The sequence below is a fragment of the Rhamphochromis longiceps genome, linkage group LG6 (genome assembly GCF_057381845.1).
Source record: "Rhamphochromis longiceps isolate RC_006_pf linkage group LG6, R_longiceps_female_GT1.1, whole genome shotgun sequence".
In the NCBI taxonomy this organism is placed as follows: Eukaryota; Metazoa; Chordata; class Actinopteri; order Cichliformes; family Cichlidae; genus Rhamphochromis; species Rhamphochromis longiceps.
The window spans coordinates 18,199,206-18,217,094 of NC_140562.1; the positions used below are offsets into that span (position 1 = coordinate 18,199,206).

A 17,889-nucleotide genomic window follows, 5' to 3' on the forward strand; every position below is an offset into this window, starting at 1 on the left:
CTCCCAAATTTATCTTTTTTAGGCTTCTAAATAGAGAGAAAAACTAGAAATGAGTCTTCTTTTCCCCTGTCTTTTGAATCTTCTCCTTTTTAATCTCAAAAACTGAATTACAGGCACCTCTCTCAGTTCAGTCAGTCGTGCTTTATTAGCTTAGTATCTTCCATATTCCCACTGTCCATCACTCCTCCCTTTCTTCCATCCCCATCTGCCAGTTTATACTTAAAATGCAGCCTGTGTCTTTCAATTCCCTCACCCTCCTCTTTATCCCCCTCCTCACCTCTGTTCTTGCTCCATCCTCCAACTTGCTTCTTGACATTCTAGTCGTGCAGTCTTCTATTATTACTCCCTGTTAATCCCTCTCTCTGTGTCCACTGCACCCCTCTTCCCCTCCCACCACGCCTCCTCCTCTTTTTCTTCCTTTCCAACTCTAATCAGTTATCCGCATTGACCCCTTTCCCCCTCTCACCTGGATGATGAGGCTGTAGTTGGCCTGGGAGAAAAGGGGAGGGTTATCGTTGATGTCGGAGATGTCAATGTTGATCATGGCGCTGCTGGAAAGAGGGGGTGCCCCATTGTCTGAGGCTACCACTGTTAGAGTATACCCCGATGTCTGAGAGAAAGAAAGAGAGGGAGAATTACCATAGACAGACGAAGCTGCTTTTGCATGCAATAAAGCAGAAATCGGTAAACAAGCTTCCTTATTAGACCTGACATGACTTTTGATTGGATTCTGCATAGACTGCAATTAGTTCCTAGGTGGATTAAACTGTGTATGAACAGTCAGCATTGTATCTGCGGTTTCTCTTACTCTCTCTCTGTCCAGCTGGCGAGCAACTTTAAGCTCCCCTCTGACCGGATCAATGGTGAATGGGCTGCCTTGGTTACCGGCCACAATGGAGTACCGCACGTGGTTGTATGAAGGTCCGTCAAAATCCTCAGCCATCACCTTTGAATCAATCAAACATGAACACCACAATCGATCAATCAACAGCCCTTGAAAAGAGGCTGCTTGTACATGTTATTCTAACATGACCTCTGAAAACCTTGTTTCTCAATCAGCTTTAAACAATTACCCGCTGCATTAAAAAAACATGATAATTATATTTGCATTTCTTTCTGTGCTCAAACACTACAGTGTCTTGAAGTGGTTGAAAGTGGCAGAAAGAGGTGAAATAAAACTCATTTTCAAAGAATGATCAGCAATAATCAGATGAGAATAATCAGATAAAACTCTAATGCATGTACTACAGGGTCAAATGTCAATCAGCGGTGTCCTCTGCACTCAATTGCAGTTGTTTCAATCGCTGGCCTGGGAGTTCAGAAAGGCCAAGTCTACATGTAGAAAAAAGGTGTCCAATGATCAGGTTTGATCAATATTTGAATAAAATCTAAAGATTAGATACTCCTAATGAACAATTAACCGGTGTGCTAACCTGTTTAGTAAACATTATATTAGTTTATTTATTGTTAAAGAGTTTACATTGTTTACATTTAAAATAAGGGGCTTTCAAGCAAATCACTGAAATGATTCGATTAGTTGCTGTGATTTTCATTCATGTTTTAGCATATTTAATGGGAGAGTGCTGTGTAATCTAAAAAACAGAAGCTAGCTGTAGTCTCCACTGATGTAACACTAGGGCATACAAACTTACACATCTTCCATTCACACCACTGCTACACTCGCACACACAAAAAGATCAACACATGCTTAAGTCTTAAAACCGACCAAGCGTCACATCTCCGGGGAAATCAGCAGACAGTAAAGATTTACAAGAATGAGACAATGGCAGGCATTAAAATTCTCTGATGGATAATTTATATTCAGGTACATTACACACAGATAAATGGCCACAAGCAGAGATCTTTTATGAGGGGAGAAAGAATGGGTGAGCAGCAGAGGTAGACAGAAATCGATGGGAGTGAGAATTTAACTTGCAAAAGGCAGCAAATGGCTTATCTAGGATAAGGGCTTAATGAGTCAAATGCTTTTAATTAAACTCGCCGAGCATGTGTGTCAGATAGTGCACGAGAACAGGGATGCAGTGAGCATGAAGAGCATTGGTCCTAATTTAGCCGTTCCACCAGATGGTGATTTGCCACAGGGGCAGATATATGATAGTATTCAGTGAGTAATGAGCAGAGAAGAGAAAGGCTGCGAGGGAGAAAATGAGCAACAGAGTGAGAAGGTGAACAAGATGACAGATTTTGCTGGAGGAAAGTCCAGAGCGAGAGATGAAAAATGTCTCTCACCCTGTGTGTACCTTTACAGTTGTTTCCCCACAACGAGCACCTGCTGTATACCAAAGACAGTGCGTGCGCTCTTACCGCCATCACAGTCTTTCCCAGCTCGGCGTCCTCGCTGATGACGGCCGTATAGACGTCCTGGCTAAAGACGGGTCTGTTGTCGTTGACATCTGTCAGGTTGATGTTCACAGTAGCCATGTCGCTGAGCGGTGGCGAACCGCCATCTGTAGCCTCTATTGTAATGTAGTATTCATGAGAGGCCTCATAGTCCAGCGGCTCAATCACGAAGACGTCACCTGAGGCACAAAACCAGAAATGTATCTAGCTGTTAAAAAGACTCCGAAATGTATTTTTGTTTATCATCTAAATATTACAAAACACATATTTGTCTCGCAGCAACCACAGTGTTTTAATGTTTAATATTGCACATGTAGAGAGGATCTAGCAGGTAAGTTCTTTTTTTTGTTGCATGTTGTCATTTTTTAAAGTGGGTTTATACTTTCACATGCAAACATTTTCAGCTTAAATACACCTTAAGTCAAAACATCATCCATCACTGGCACTGAGTTGGCATTCAAAAACTAAATCCTGTTCAGCTACACTGAGTTAAAACATAACCAGGGATTTTCTTACTTTGGTGTTTCACTGTAATCATGAAACTAGCCAATCACAGCCCATTTGGAAACAAACCAAGGGTTTTTTTGTATATTAAATCCACAGCAAAATTATTTACAAAGGTTAGGAAGAAAATGCAAAATCTATTTAACTCTTCTGTCCTATGGTCAAAATGACCCATTTGGCAAATGGGCCATTGCAATCCCAGGACAATTAAAGCAGCGGTCCCCAACCTTTTTTGCACCACAGACCGGTTTATGTCCAACAACATTTTCACGGACCGGTCTTTAAGGTGTCGTGGATAAATACAACAAAATAAAACCAGTAAACAGAAGATTTATTCACAACACACAGGAAAGACCCAGGAAAACCAAGTTAATGCTAAAAACAATAAAAAACCCAAAAACCATAAATTTCACAGCCGAGCCTCAACTCTGGCAGCCCGGTACCAAACGACTCATGGACCAGCCCAGGGGTTTGGGACTGAATTAAAGGGTTAAATGCAACAACATCTGTCATGTTGCAACAAAGATGATTTCATTTTCAAGCCTACAACACCGGTGCAGGAATTCAAAAAACAAATATAAAAAAAAACTACCACATACCAGTCTTTGGGTCCACGCTGAACATGCCATGCTCGTTCCCGCTGATGATGCTGTAAGTGATCTCGCCGTTGGCGTCGGCGTCTCGGCTGGCTGCGTGCACTCTGAGCGCCTGAGTACCCACGGCCACATCCTCAGACATAGTGGCTGTGTATTCACGGTGCTCAAACACCGGCGGATTGTCGTTGATGTCCAGGACGGAGATCACCACCTGGCAGAGCGAGGACAGACGCGGCGAGCCCTGGTCACTGGCACGGGCCTTCAGCTCATATACTGACTGCACTTCGCGGTCCAAGGGACGCTCCAGGGTTATTACACCAGTGGACTCGTCAACTGAGAAAAATCCATCAGCGGACTCAACCAGTGAGTAGAGGATGTTGCTATTCAGGCCTGGGGTGACAAAAAAGATGATGCTTTTTTTAAAAATTGCATTACAATGGCAATCACTCCTATTAGTCATCATACAACACTTCTCAGTTACAACTCCTTTGAGCTCATGCTGCTTTCACTTCCACACATCTGAGCTGATGAGCCAAATGCTACGCACCATAAAACTGATGGTCACATAAAGAGAAACACTCTTAAATGGAGGACATAAACAAGCATATTGATTTCTACATAGACGTATTGATTGTTGAATAGTTAAATGTCACGTTCTTATGCCCTTCTAAAACATCCATCTTTCACACAGCCTCTGATAAACAGGAGCTCTGAATCTCTAATCCATGCAGTAGTCATAACTCATGTCCTCCCACAAGCAAGACGGTCCCAGAAACAAGACAGAGACGGATCACAATAATAATCGTAATGCTTTACTGCAGGTGGCCCCCATTTTGAATATGCTATTATATTCCCATTTATCAGGTAAGTGCCCCCATCCTCTGTAGATCTCATTACCATGCTGGAGCGAGTGCCAAGGGGAACCCTGCTTATATAATTTCTCATCACCTTCATCTGCTCTGATCATCTTTAGGACAATTGCTTTACAGTGGTTAAGTGAACTGTGTTAAATTATTATTGGCTATCTTGTTGTATCCGCCGATGTTTATGATCGTGGGTTTATGTGGGTCACACAGCAGAAATGTTTTATATGAAACCAGAAGTGGAACTTATTAATTAGTGGCCTCGTGAACAAGTAGCAACAAGCAGGGTGAAAAGAGAGGCAACACTTCAATGGTAAAAACTGAAACGTTCCTTGAATGGTCTCATGAGTCTGGCTCCAAAAGTGAGCCAACAAACATGCTTATAGCCCAGAGCAAAAAGCTGGTGTGGTCACTAAGCCTTCATAATAACTGTACGGTTGGAGTTTGCTCTTTATACTGCTAACCTGTCTTCAAATGGTTAGCACATGCAGGTTCACAGGTGTGCTAACAGGCAGCTGTGGCTGACTGCTGTGCAACAGGCCTCATTGTTGCTAACTCGAGTCAGAAAGCTGGAGCTCGCGATTGGGGTTTGAGCTGTTGGTGCTATTTCAAGCATTTGAAAGTAAATATCTATGTCAGGGTTCCTGGGTCGGTGACCCAGTATTTTCAGTTCACGTTCACTGTTTATCTTCTGCCTGTTCCACTTCCTGTTTTATTGTGTTAGCCTTGGTCCATGTGCATTATGTTCCGTCCTCTTCCCGTTTATCATTAGTTCATTATGTTCAGCTGTGTACTCACCAGGTTCTAATCTCTCATCACTCAGCCTGTGTATTTATGTCCCTCAGTTCAACCAGTCCAATGTCGTGTCATTGATGTTATTGTGATGTTGTCTCTCCGTCTGTATGTTCAGTTAGTCAGTCAGTGCTTCAGTCAGTCGTCCAGCCAGCCATTTTCTCCCTTTGTTCTGTTAATCCACTCCTTATAATAAATCGTCACCTACCTGCGAGTCCTGCGTTTGGGTTCCTCCTTCCTCGCCTCCACCCAACCGCTGACGATCTAACAAGTATTATGACCGCTCTGTTTTACAGAGAGACCAAGAAGTTTGTGCTTTCTGTGTTTTGTTTACTGAGGCCAGTTAAACAGATGTGCATGTTTATGTGTTGCACAGCAGCTTGGATATAGCTCACTGACCAAAGCCAAACCAAACCAAATGTATAATTTGTATATTAAATCACGGGTGAACTTTCTTATATTACATGCACTACCTTTCTATTTTTAGACTTTATTTTGCTTCTTGTGTTATCATTAATGCTGACTTTTACCCACATAAATCTGTTTTACGGCTCAGTCGTGGCAGAGCGAAATAGACTTCTGTGCAACTCGGAAAGAAATCCGTGTTTGCCTGGTGATTACACTGATTTTTTTCATGTTCAGCAACCAGTTGGAAGGAGGTCAGCTCCAGGTGACCACATTTGATCTTACAGGTAAGCAACCTGTCTCCAAACAAATGCAGTCACTCTCAGATAAGCTAGTGAAGGCTTGCAAATAATTTGTATCTAATTTAGAAACGCAAACATGTGCCAACATGTTACAATCAGTCTGAGTGACTCTGTGCTGATGACCACGACTTATTTTCTTTTACAACAAGGATTTCAGTTCTGTTTGTCATCTAGCTGTGTTCTGGCTATATTCCTATATAAAATCAAGGTTTCTGAGCAATCCTGCCATTTTGCAGCATCACAGCTGTCACATGCTGAACAGGTCCAGACATTCAGAACTAATATAGTCAGAAAGACAACCATTTAGTGTGATTTGCACTTAATTTTGTCTATTTGCTTCATTTTAATGTGCTTTTATTCATTTATGTGCCATGTTTTATTTATCTTTTTTAAAATCTTGTATTCATCTATTTGTATTCACATACAACGGGACTGTTAAATTCATCTGTCTTGACTAGAAAGCACTTTGGGTCAACTCTTGTTTTTAAATGTGCTTAATAAATACAAATCATCTGACTCAACTTGAGCTGTTTTGTGTGTGTTTATGTGTTTCCTTAGCTTTGCCCTGGAATTTTCTTATTTTTCTAAATGATTTTAGTAACAAACTTGAAGAACGTGTATGAATCTTACACAGCAACAAGGTGGGCAAAGCAGAATATAATTAAATGCCCCCACACTGAAACAACTGACGGGGCAATGCAGAGAGCAAAGAGAGAGACACACTCTGACCAAGGTAGAGTGATAAAAGGACAAAGCAAAATCAGAGAAGAAATTCCAAAGTTTATCACAGATCAAGGGCATCAGTCTGGGTCTTAATCTTTGTCTGCTTCATAATCATCCCACACTGATAAGTGCGGCCTCTCAGAGATTGTAACAGTGGGTCGAATAGTGGCTTGGCAATGTGGGTAAATATCAAACATCGCACAGCGATCACGAAGGCCATGGCACATAGCAGCAAATGCCAAGAATGAGTCCACTCAGTGAAAAATATAAAAAGATAAAGCAACTCTTTCCTCGTGGGAAGAGGGTTACATTAGGCTTTGCATTTTAAGCGTCGGCCACAAAGACAGTTGACTGAAGCTGGAGTGAATTGGGTCAGCTATGAAGCCTATTTTTTTTGTACACCCTGTGTGTCTGGTTGGGATTTGCCAGCTGTGCTTCAAGCTTGCAACTAAATCAAATATACTAGGCCGACACACAGAGAGGAAAGAAATGTGTGAAACACCCATATGCAGGAGAAATACTGATCAAATGCCTCTCTGTGCTCATGCAGTGTATGTCTAAATAATTATTGCTCCCGGCTAAACTGCAGGGAGCACTGTTCTTTCCTCCACCCTTCCTTCAAGTACCCTTAGCCCAGATGTACCAAATGCAAAGTTAATTTTTTGCCATCAAAGCCTCCAGGGAAAAATGTCTTAATGGCAGCTTTTTTCCCCTCTCTTTTCTTTCATTTAACATTTCTCCTTGAGGGAGTCAGTTTTAGCATCCTTTTCATTCTGTCAAGCTGTCACTCCGGCCCCCCACCAAAAAAAGGGGAGGGAAACAAAAAGAGACCGTGTCGATTGTCAGCTAACAGGCTGAAATGGTTTTTCAAGCTAGAGTGTTCTGCTTCATTAAACCCAAGGTGCAATCTGGAACGGAAGGTCCACTAGTTTCCTGAGAAAGAAAAAAAGACTTAAACTGCACGCTTCAAGCTCTCCGGCCTACCCGAGTGTGAGCCTCTTAGTGATTGGCAATGTTTGCTGAAAGGAGGAGACGCCTGAGATAAATATGTGGCCCCGTGGCTTTGCACCAGGCGAATGGAAAATTGCAATCATCTCTTTTGAGAATTCGACTTGAAGAGAGAAGAATTTCATTAGAGTGTAATAGAGCTTTTAATTTGAGGGGTTGATCATTCATGAAAATTCACATTTGTTATCCCTCCCTCTTGCCATTTAGTGCGATGCTGTTCCACAATGGTGAGATAATAACCTGTTCATAGCAAGTCAGCACTGCTTATTCCAACCCATTAAAGGGTATTTCAGAAGCACAGTCCCGTATCACATGTGCATATGCTTTTTTATTGTGATCGTGAGCAATGCAATATGTTGCCATTAATTGCATTTTAAGCACATTTTACCAGCTTCCTGAGATTATTGCATTTTTGGAAGCTTAAATGTTTGCCTAAAACACATTTTATTACTGAGTTCTGGTCCAATAGGCTGGTTTAATCAGAGAGATTTGTTATGAAGGTTTTTTTTAAAGCATTCTCAATATAATGTATTCTTCCCTTAATTCTGTATGAGAAAGAATAGAAGGATCTGAAGTCTTGCATGAACGTGTGTGAGGCAAGGAGTGTGAAAAGACTGATACTCAGCAACTCGGAGTTTAAAGGCTGCTTCTCTTTTCTTTTCTTTTTTTTTCAATTATTTTTTAAAATCTCTCCAAGTGTGAAGCGACAGGAAGTGATGACCCGCGTCTTCTTCATAGATCAGTAGAAATGAAAATGGTGAATTTTTTTGGCTTGGGACTTTTTTCATATCAAACAGCCTTTTCAGGGGTTTTAGTTTTAAAATATCAACCAATACAGGATGCTAAAATTAGCTTCATGAGTTGCTGGGTTTTTATACGTCATCCTTTGGTCCAGCAAAGTGGTGTAATGACAAACTAATCACGGTCTAAACTTAAGGACCTGCTGTTTCAGTGTTAAATCTGTCAAATTATGGCTTTCATGTGTGCAATAAAGTTCGGCACTTACAGCAGCAGTGTCTGATAGTTGCTGTGTTCAAATGAAATTTGTCTATGGGTAATTATCGCTTTATTGCTGCACATCTCTATCAATAAAGACTTGCATCAATTTTACAGTTGCGCAAGATCGTTCTTATGATTTTCCACCTCACTGTAAATAACAGCTGCCCTCTACCTAGAATGTGCCAGAGAATAAAACTCACCAGTATCCAAATCGTTCGCTGACAGCTTTGCCACAAAAGTGCCCGTCTCTGTGTTTTCAAAGACGGTGATGCTGTAGGGGTCAGTTGAGAACTGCGGTGGGTTGTCATTGACGTCTTCCACAATAATATGAATGTCAGATTCACAGTATCGCCCTCCTCCGTCCACCACACGCACTTTAAACCTGTACTCGTCTTTCTCTTCTCGGTCCAGGGGCTGCGAGGTCTTCAGCTCCCCTGAAGGTAAGACAGGAAGGTTTTGAGAAGAAATGCAAAAGTGCAGACACGGGCTCTTGGGGAAGAGTCGGTGTCAGAACAACATAAAAGTCAAATGTGTACAAGAAAAAAAGAGAAAAAAATCAATCAAAATGCTAAGTTTATATATGAGTGGACAAACCTGAGGCATTTTAAAGAAATGTAACCCTCTTGTCTACTGTTTACTAACCAAGTGAAAACCATCCGAACAACTGAAGGCTTTCAAGCGCGTAGAGAGGAGAATAAATAAGTAATTGAAGCAAGAGAGGACGAAGAGGATAGCGAAGGGAGCGGGATGATGAAGGAAAACATCAGAGTTGGCAGCTAAAAGCAGCCTGGAAGTGTCTTGGGATACCAAGCAGCCAACATTACCACAACTGCTCTGGAAAACTCCAGAGCCTCTTGGCGGGTCTCATCAGCAATAATCCTACTTGTCTGCACTGAAAAAAAAAAAAAAAATCACACTCCCGCTGCATAACAGTAGCCCTGCTGCTGGAAAACTCGAAATTGAGGGCTGCCAAAAGACAGCGGGATGACATTGTTGCCTTATTGTCTGCTCTGGTGTCAGCCTCCGCATATTAAGGCAGAATACTCAAGGATTCTGTGAAACAGCAGATGTGCTGTATAGCTGTTCAAACCAAGTGGTTTTGTTTGCATACTTCTTTGGTTAACCTGCACTGTGGTTTTTCTTTTTTCCTCTTTTGTGGTTTCTTTTTTCAACACAGCAGTCAGAGTGAATCTCTGATTTAGAGGGTCTCCCAGAAGAAATTATTTGCAGGAAAGAAGTATAGTGGCCATAAATTCAATCTTAAGTATTGCAACTGTGTACTTTAGTGCCACTGTGGGTCTATCAGTTGCCCTGCAGGGAAATGTTCTTGGCTCTTGAATAAGTAAATAACAACAGGGCACAAGAAAACCATCTTGCTTCTTCCAATGCTGACAATACAGTAATTTGCATCCACTGAAACTCGCACACGCAGACACACAAACAATAACTTTTTTCCCCAACAACTCTCATGTAAAACATAAAACTGCTGTCACGCTGAGCTGTCTTTCAGATCGTGTTGTTCCAAGCAGAGGGCTAAGCGTGTTTCATGAGTGGCTTTAGCATGAGTGTCCTGCATACTGTTTCCATAATAATCATAAATGCATTCAACACAGCTGGAAAGCAATCTAACTCAATGACTGCGGACACAGATGGACTCATAAAGAAAGAAGAGACAAATTACTCACATAAAATATAAACAGAGCACATGCTTTTCCACCGAGTTTAGAACACCGCACGATCAACGCTCTCTTTTTTTCCACAGAGCAGTAGTTAAGCAAATGTCTTTTACCCCACAGATACACACCTGTGACAAAGTCAATGATGAACAATTCCGATCCAACTCCCTGGAGCTCATAAGAGATTTGGGCGTTTGAGCGGATGTCAGCGTCTGTGGCAGAAACCTGCAAAATAAGCCTGCCTGCAGGGGAGTCCTCTGGGACGCTTTCACTGTACACAGACTGGAAGGCAGGTACAGGAGGAGGAAAACGGAAGAGGGGAAGAAATCAAAGTGAAAACCAAGAAAACTCACAAGACAGCAAACTGAAATTAAGAGCAGAACCAGAGCAAAGAGGACTTTACCTTTTCGCATACTGGGCTGTTGTCATTGGCATCCAGCACCTTGACCTCTACAACAGCTTTGGCAGTGAAGATGCCATCACTGGCAGTAATGTTAAGGAGGTAATTGTCCTTTTCTTCACGGTCCAGGGGCTTCCTGACAGAGACCTTCCATTCATTCTGAATATGTTCAATGGCAAATTGGCCTAGTGGGTCTCCTCCTATTTGGGGTTAAAGACAAATATTCCACTTTAGCATGAACAGCAACCAAGAAGCAGAAAGCAACCTAACTTGTTAAAAAGAAACATGGCTACGTGATTTATCCTCAGTTAATTATTCCTGCAATCATAATCGGAATATTCTCTGCTCTTTCACAGAATAATTTCCAATTTTTACACCAAATATTATTATTGGTAGGCAAGCAATCTGCAAACTAAGGAGAGGAAAATATACATTGGCTAATTATCATGCTGGTTTCTGATTCCTCTTGACTTCACATACATATTCACAGTTTCTAATTAGCACCACAGGAAGTACTTTTGCCCAGTCTATTTCAAAGCACTATTCAGATAATTATACATTTCTGTAGTATAATGACCTAAATATTTGTTTAGAGCTTGAGCAGATTAGCAATAACTCCTAACAGATAACGGGACTGTGTAATGTCTCAAAGATGAGATATTATCATGATATTAAGTGGCGTGAATCCATAATCCCCCCCTAAGCTCTGTTTATGAAAAACTGCTACACAAAAGAGTAGAGAGTAAACTCCTGGCTTACTAATTATCAGTTTCACAAAATAATAAATGCCCACCTGTGATGAAGAAGTCGACTTGTTTATTAATGTCTTCAGAATCATCATCTGTGGTGCTGAGGATAGCGATCACTCCACTCGGAGGAGGGTCGTCTTCGCTGACTGTGCCTTTGTAGATCTCCGCAGTGAAGCGGGGTGGGTTGTCATTAACATCACCAACTGTTACCTCCACTGTGGTTCCAGTAATTAGTTGGACTTTCTCCCCTTGGTCCGTTGCTAAGATGGAAATTTTGTATTTGTCAGTCTTTTCACGGTCAAGCTCTTTTAAGGTGGTCACCCATCCAGTCTCACTATTGACTGCAAACAGCTCAGGGATCTCGGGCGAGTTCTGTTTGGGGTCAAGGCTGTAAATGATCCGGCCGTTGGTTCCAGAGTCTTGGTCGATGGCTTTGACCTGGATAACCTGGGTCCCACTTGGAAGGTTTTCCACAACGACAGCCTCATAAGGGTTTGCCTCAAAGACTGGTGTGTTATCATTCACATCCTTCACCTGGATGTTTACATTTACAGATGTAACTATCTCATAATTTTCATAGTTGGTTTGGGCAACCAGAGTGAGCTGGTACCATTTGGTTGTCTCATGATTGAGGTTCTTCTGAAGCTTCAGCGCTCCACTATCTCGATCTACAACAAACATTTCACCTTCATTGCTCTCAGGATTGTTGCCCTTTACTAGGCTGTAAAGAACTGGTTGCTCACTCACAGCCTGAATCACATCTATCTCTGTGCCAATAGGAAGGTCTTCAGATATTGTGTAACGATAATGTGGTTCGGCAAATTTGGGAATTGGCGTCTCTGGTGCAACAATCTTGATGTAAACCTGTACAACAGAATATTTGGGTGGGTTTCCGGTATCCTTTGCCCTCACAAAAAACGCATACATATCATTTTCAAGGCCAATGAGGCTTTCTTTGGTTACAATGATCCCAGAGGTTGGGTGGATTTCAAAGTTTTCCTCAACATTTTCAGCATCTGCCTCAATTGAATATTCGATGTCAGCATTGCTTCCTTCATCCGTGTCTGAAGCAGCAACTTTAACCACAGAGGTTCCTCTTGGGACGTCTGATGCAATGGTGGCTTTGTACTCACCTGCCCTGAATTGTGGGGCATTATCATTGGCATCAGTAAGAATTACATTGACAACACTGAAGCCTACTTTTGCACCACCATCTCTAGCCATGAGAGAAATAGGAATAACCTTCTCTTCTGTATTTTCACGATCGAGGCTCTCCAAAGTGAAAATCTCTCCATTTTCATTAATAGAAAACTTGTCCTTTGCAAAGTCATTGATAATCTGATATGTTATTTGCCCATAAATGCCTTCATCGTCATCGGTTGCCTTTGCCTCTGCTACCAAGGTACCAACAGGGGAATTCTCAACAAGCTCTGCCAAATAGTCCACCTGAGAAAAGGTGGGGCTGTGGAAGTTGGCACCAATAACTTTTACGGTGACTAGGGCTGAGCTTCTGAATACACCATCCGACACCGATACATTAAGATTGTAAAGAGGTTGCATATGTGGCCTGCGGTGGTTGGAAATGGTGATGTCACCGGTGTGTTTGTTAATGGCAAAGTTCTGATCTTCATTTCCAGATATTATCGAAAACTCCAACTTATTTGTGTCTGAGCTGTCAGGATCAGATGCTTGGACTTGACTGACAAAGTGCCCACGTGGCGCCAGTTCGCTGATGGTAGTTCTGTAAGTATGCTCGGTAAAAACTGGAGCGTTGTCGTTCAGATCAGTAACATCTATTGTCACGATGATGTCACTAGAAAGTGCTGGAACTCCTCCATCAACCACACGCACTCTCAGCTTGTGTTGCTGGATCTCTTCATGATCGAGAACTTGAGCTGTAGAAATGATTCCTGTGTTGCGGTCAATGGTAAAATAATCAGAACTCTTCCCCCGTTCCTCAACCAACTGAAAAAATACTTCTTGGTTATTACCAGTATCGGAATCTTTGGCATCAACTTGCAAAACAGATGTGCCGATAACAGAGGCTTCCGAAATATTGGCATAGTAGGTCTTTGACAGGAACACAGGAGCGTTGTCATTGACATCTTCCAGAATGATATCAACAAAGACCTCGGAGTGTGCTCCAGTTAGAGAGTCTGTGGCTCTTACATTTAATTTATAGGCAGGATGCATCTCAAAGTCCAAAGGCTGAATCACATGAATGACGCCTGTGTTGAAATCAATTGAGAACTGTTTGAAAGGATCTCCCTCAGAGATGGTGTACACAATACGAGGGCCTTCAGAATCGTTGGCCTGTACGTGAAGCACAGGGGAGCGCAACTGAATGTTCTCAGGGACTTCAATGCTGTAAAACGGTTTCTCAAACACAGGCATTGCTTTGTTCACAACTCTTACTGGCACTTCTATTTCTGCTGACAGAGCTGGTTGTCCACTGTCCTTTGCCATAACAACAATAACAAAGTTTGTGTTAAGGGCTTCTTTCTCAAATTTCTTTTTAAGTGAGATTTCACCAGATGGGCTAATTTGAAAGTGATCATGCTGCTCCTTCAGCTGATACTGGATGTTTGCATTCGGGCCGAAGTCTTTATCCACTCCCGTCACCTGCCGAATGACCTGGCCTTCCTCTGCATCCATCTGAACCAGGGCGTGATAGGGAAGGTTCATGAACATAGGTGTGTTGTCATTTTCGTCCTCCACAGTCACAGTTACTAAAACATGAGCCTTATCTTCAGATTTGTCTTCTCTTGTGACCTCAACAACTACATCAAATGTGTCCTGTACTTCACGATCAAATGGGATTCCGGTGGTTGAAACGACTCCAGATGTGCGGCTGATTTCAAATCTGCTGTCAGGGTTTAATATTTTATAGAACAAAGGCTCATTCACCTGATTCCCAACAGCAGCAATGACCGCTAGAGTCTTCTTCTCAGAGGAATTTTCTCGGATGTAGGCTTTGTAAGATTCCCGGGTGAACTTCAGCTTGCTCTCCTTGTTTTCCTGTACACTGATCTTCACTACAGCAACACTGGCAAATCTACCATCAGAAACCCTGACCTTTAACTCATATCTGCTCCGAAGCTGTGTGACATTCTGAATGGAGATTATTCCAGTGATGGGATCCATTTTAAATTTATCACCAATATTTCCCTCAGAGATGGAGAAGAGAAGTTTGGAGTTAGGCCCAGAGTCTGCATCTGTAGCACTGACTTGAATGACTTCTACCCCTTTGTATGTTGGCACTACAACAGTTGCCTCATACTGCTCTTGGCTTAAAACTGGTGCGCAATCATTAACATCAATTACTTCAATGGTCACATTGGCTGTGGTCTCTGCAAACAGCCGTGGCATTCCTAGATCATGGACCTGGACTGTGAAGCGGAAAACACTCCTCTGTTCGTAATCCAAAGGTGATGTAATTCGGATGGCTCCAGTGCTCGAGTCAATGGCGAAATAGTTATGTGCAAATGGTTCAACAATTTGATAGATGAGCATAGCATTCTGGTCAGAATCGGCATCAGTGGCGTGAATGACAAAAGGTGTGTTTTCACGGGTCAGTACAACACTATTGATGAGGGCCGACTCGCTGATTACACCCTGAAATTCCCTCTGGTCAAAGACTGGAGCGTTGTCGTTTTCATCCTTTAGATGAATCGTAAGTGTTGTGTTGCTGGCAAGTCCAGCCATGTTGGTGCCCTGTATGATAAGCTTGTATTCAGCGATGGTTTCATAATCTAAAGATTTTTGTGTTACAACCACTCCCGAGTTTGGATTTATATCAAACGCATTGTTGATGTTGCCCCCTTTTATTTGATAGAAAACAGACGACTGGCTGACGGCTGTGACCGAGGTCACGAAACTTCCAGGAAGGGCTGATTCGCTCACTTCTGCAGAAAACGCCTCTCCGGTAAATCTGGGGACTGCATTGTCAGAAACCGTTACCAGAACGTGTACGGTGGTTGTATTTGACAGCGGAGGTACTCCGTTATCTGATGCCTTAACAGTGAGTTCAAATGTTGTCTTGCTGTTGCGATCAAGCTCTTTGGCTACTGTAATTGTCCCGAGGACAGGGTCAATAGCAAATGAGTTGGCAACATTTCCTGTGAGAGAAAAGACAAAAGAAGAATAGATTTTTCTGTATGTTGTACTGGAAAGATGTGTTTAATGAGCACTGGATTGTACTAGCAGTTTATCAATCTAAGTCATAAAACTGGCTGAAAACAGAAGGAGCAACAATGCATCATATTCCCATCTCAGCTACTTCAAATATGCACATATACAAACGCAAAGTCTAACTGAAGCATGTCTCTTGTTTTCACATAACAGATTATTGTAGGAGAGATTCTCAGTGGGATGTGCCCATCTCCCACATATTTGAAGATCCCCTAAACAAAATATTCAATATTCTCAGAGTATTTCATTCATATCCAGAGGGCAGCTGTACTGATGACTCATACATTTTTATGAGATGATTTCATTTGCAATGTTTTGCAATGAAAGATTTTTGCTATGAGGGGAAAAAAATGGGGGTTAAAAAGAGTAGCATTGTAACTTAGCGTGCATTCACCTGATTCAATGTGGTAGACAACCTCTGCATTAGAGCCCTTGTCTTTGTCAAGAGCTGTAACCTGGAGCACCGCCGTGCCTACGGCAGCAGATTCAAACACTCGACCGGAGTATGGTGTGCCTATGAACCAGGGTGCATTGTCATTGGTGTCGTCCACATTGACAATAACGCGCACAAGGTTCCTCTTAACAGGAATGTCCTGATCTCGAACCTATAAAGGTCATTTTTTTATGAAAGAGGACACACAGGGGGAGGAGAAAGAGCAGCGATTAGTGTTCAACCTTACACTAATTTCTTGAATGTTTAACTTTAAAACAGTGAAATCAATTTGAACATGAACTCTGTTAAACAATATGCTAGAACTTCTCGGAATTCAACAAAGTTCAGTCTGTTTCTACCAATTCATACCATGACAGTCAGGATGTGACGATGCATGGTCTCATGATCCAGTCGCTCAGTGGTATACAGGGTGCCGGTTCCTGGGTCTAGTCGGAACTTCCTCAGGCTGAACGGATCAGTGCTGCTCAGGAGAGTAAAGGTCAGTTTGTTCTTCTCGTCCCTGTCCACAGCACTGATCTGCAGGACCTCACTCCCCGCTGGTTTGTCTTCAGGGACATTCACGACATAAACATTCTCAGAAAACTCCGGCCGGTGGTTGTTGGTGTCAATGACACGGATAAGCACCTACAGGAGAAAAATAAATTGCATGCAAAGTTACATTTATACACTTGACTTAATTCATATCACAAAGGATACATGCAAAAATATTTTAGTGGCTGTTATGTAAGGCTTTTTAGGTTTTGTCAAAAAGTGCTGTGAGCCATTACTCAATAAAAAGCACCAAGAGGATATTTCTAAAGCAACCAAATGACAAGGGTCAGGGATAAGTTTACATATTCAAAATTATATTTCAATAACCAACTGATCAGTGGTGAAACGATTGTGTGCTTGTAAATGTATTTGATTGTCTAGAACCAAATAATGATTTCCAAACAATAAAGCTTCTGGTAAATGATTAGATATCACAGCTCTGGTGCATGCTTCAACACTGCTCAGTACTATGGTCCAAAGATATGCAAGTAACACTTTTATCTTTATTTTAACCATTTCTCTCACTTTGGTCTGCACACATTCACACATATACACTATATTATTTTCAAATCACTTTCCTGATCTCTGCAAAAATAAGCAGTAGTGTGTTGACACAGACTCGATCGATCCATGCGATGGCAAAAGCAATAATTTATCTGAATGGCCACTTGATACTGCTAACAGTCAATCAATGCTGAATAACCGCAATGAATCTAAATGAATTCTGAGCTACACACATGAGCAGTTCATGAAAGAGAGAGTGCATGTGTGAGAAATCAAATGATCGGGGAGTGCTGAAGTAAGTCCAGTGATCCCACTATGCTTCCGTATTAGAAAGTCTGAAACAAATATAACTTTGAGGATATGCTGAGTGTTACTTTTGTGCTAATATTGCTACCCCTCCTAATATTTTCAAAGGCTACGCTTTATGAAACTAATTTTTGCACATGCACGCTTCTTTCTTTGGATAATGTGCAAAGTGTAGTTTACTGTGCTTTTCCCCCAACACACGCACAAACAACAAAGAATCTAACATCCCAAACTGTAAAATTCCACTGGGAGCGTGTTTTATCAACACCAGCCACTCGTCTACTGGACTTCCGACAGAGGATTATGGAGAGCTGCTGGAATGCGATCTCTGTTTCCCAGACCAGCGAGGGACTTCTACCGTTGCCAAACATGGTGAACAAAGGGATCAGCCCAGATTAGACACCTGCATACCAGACACCAGGGGGTGATGTCCTGTAAGGAAAGCAGTCGATGCTGACCTGTTTGGTGCAGGAAGACTGAAGGGGGCTTAAATCACAAAAGCTCTGACCAGGTAACGGCTCACAA

General features: G+C 42.1%; 1 protein-coding gene across 3 annotated transcripts in view; it reads right to left on the reverse strand.

Moving 5' to 3' along the window:
* fat1a (FAT atypical cadherin 1a) overlaps nt 1-17,889 on the reverse strand; it is a 79,786-nt gene that overhangs the window by 12,948 nt on the left and 48,949 nt on the right. For all 3 annotated transcript variants that reach the window (XM_085409534.1, XM_085409536.1, XM_085409533.1), the window contains exons 8-17: nt 16,372-16,647; nt 15,964-16,174; nt 11,423-15,496; nt 10,633-10,829; nt 10,358-10,511; nt 8,754-8,987; nt 3,465-3,851; nt 2,326-2,540; nt 809-946; nt 467-610 (exon numbers count right to left, since the gene is read on the reverse strand). In XM_085409534.1, coding sequence (XP_085265660.1) covers nt 467-610; nt 809-946; nt 2,326-2,540; nt 3,465-3,851; nt 8,754-8,987; nt 10,358-10,511; nt 10,633-10,829; nt 11,423-15,496; nt 15,964-16,174; nt 16,372-16,647 — 6,030 coding nt within the window. The remainder of the gene's footprint in view (nt 1-466; nt 611-808; nt 947-2,325; nt 2,541-3,464; nt 3,852-8,753; nt 8,988-10,357; nt 10,512-10,632; nt 10,830-11,422; nt 15,497-15,963; nt 16,175-16,371; nt 16,648-17,889) is intronic.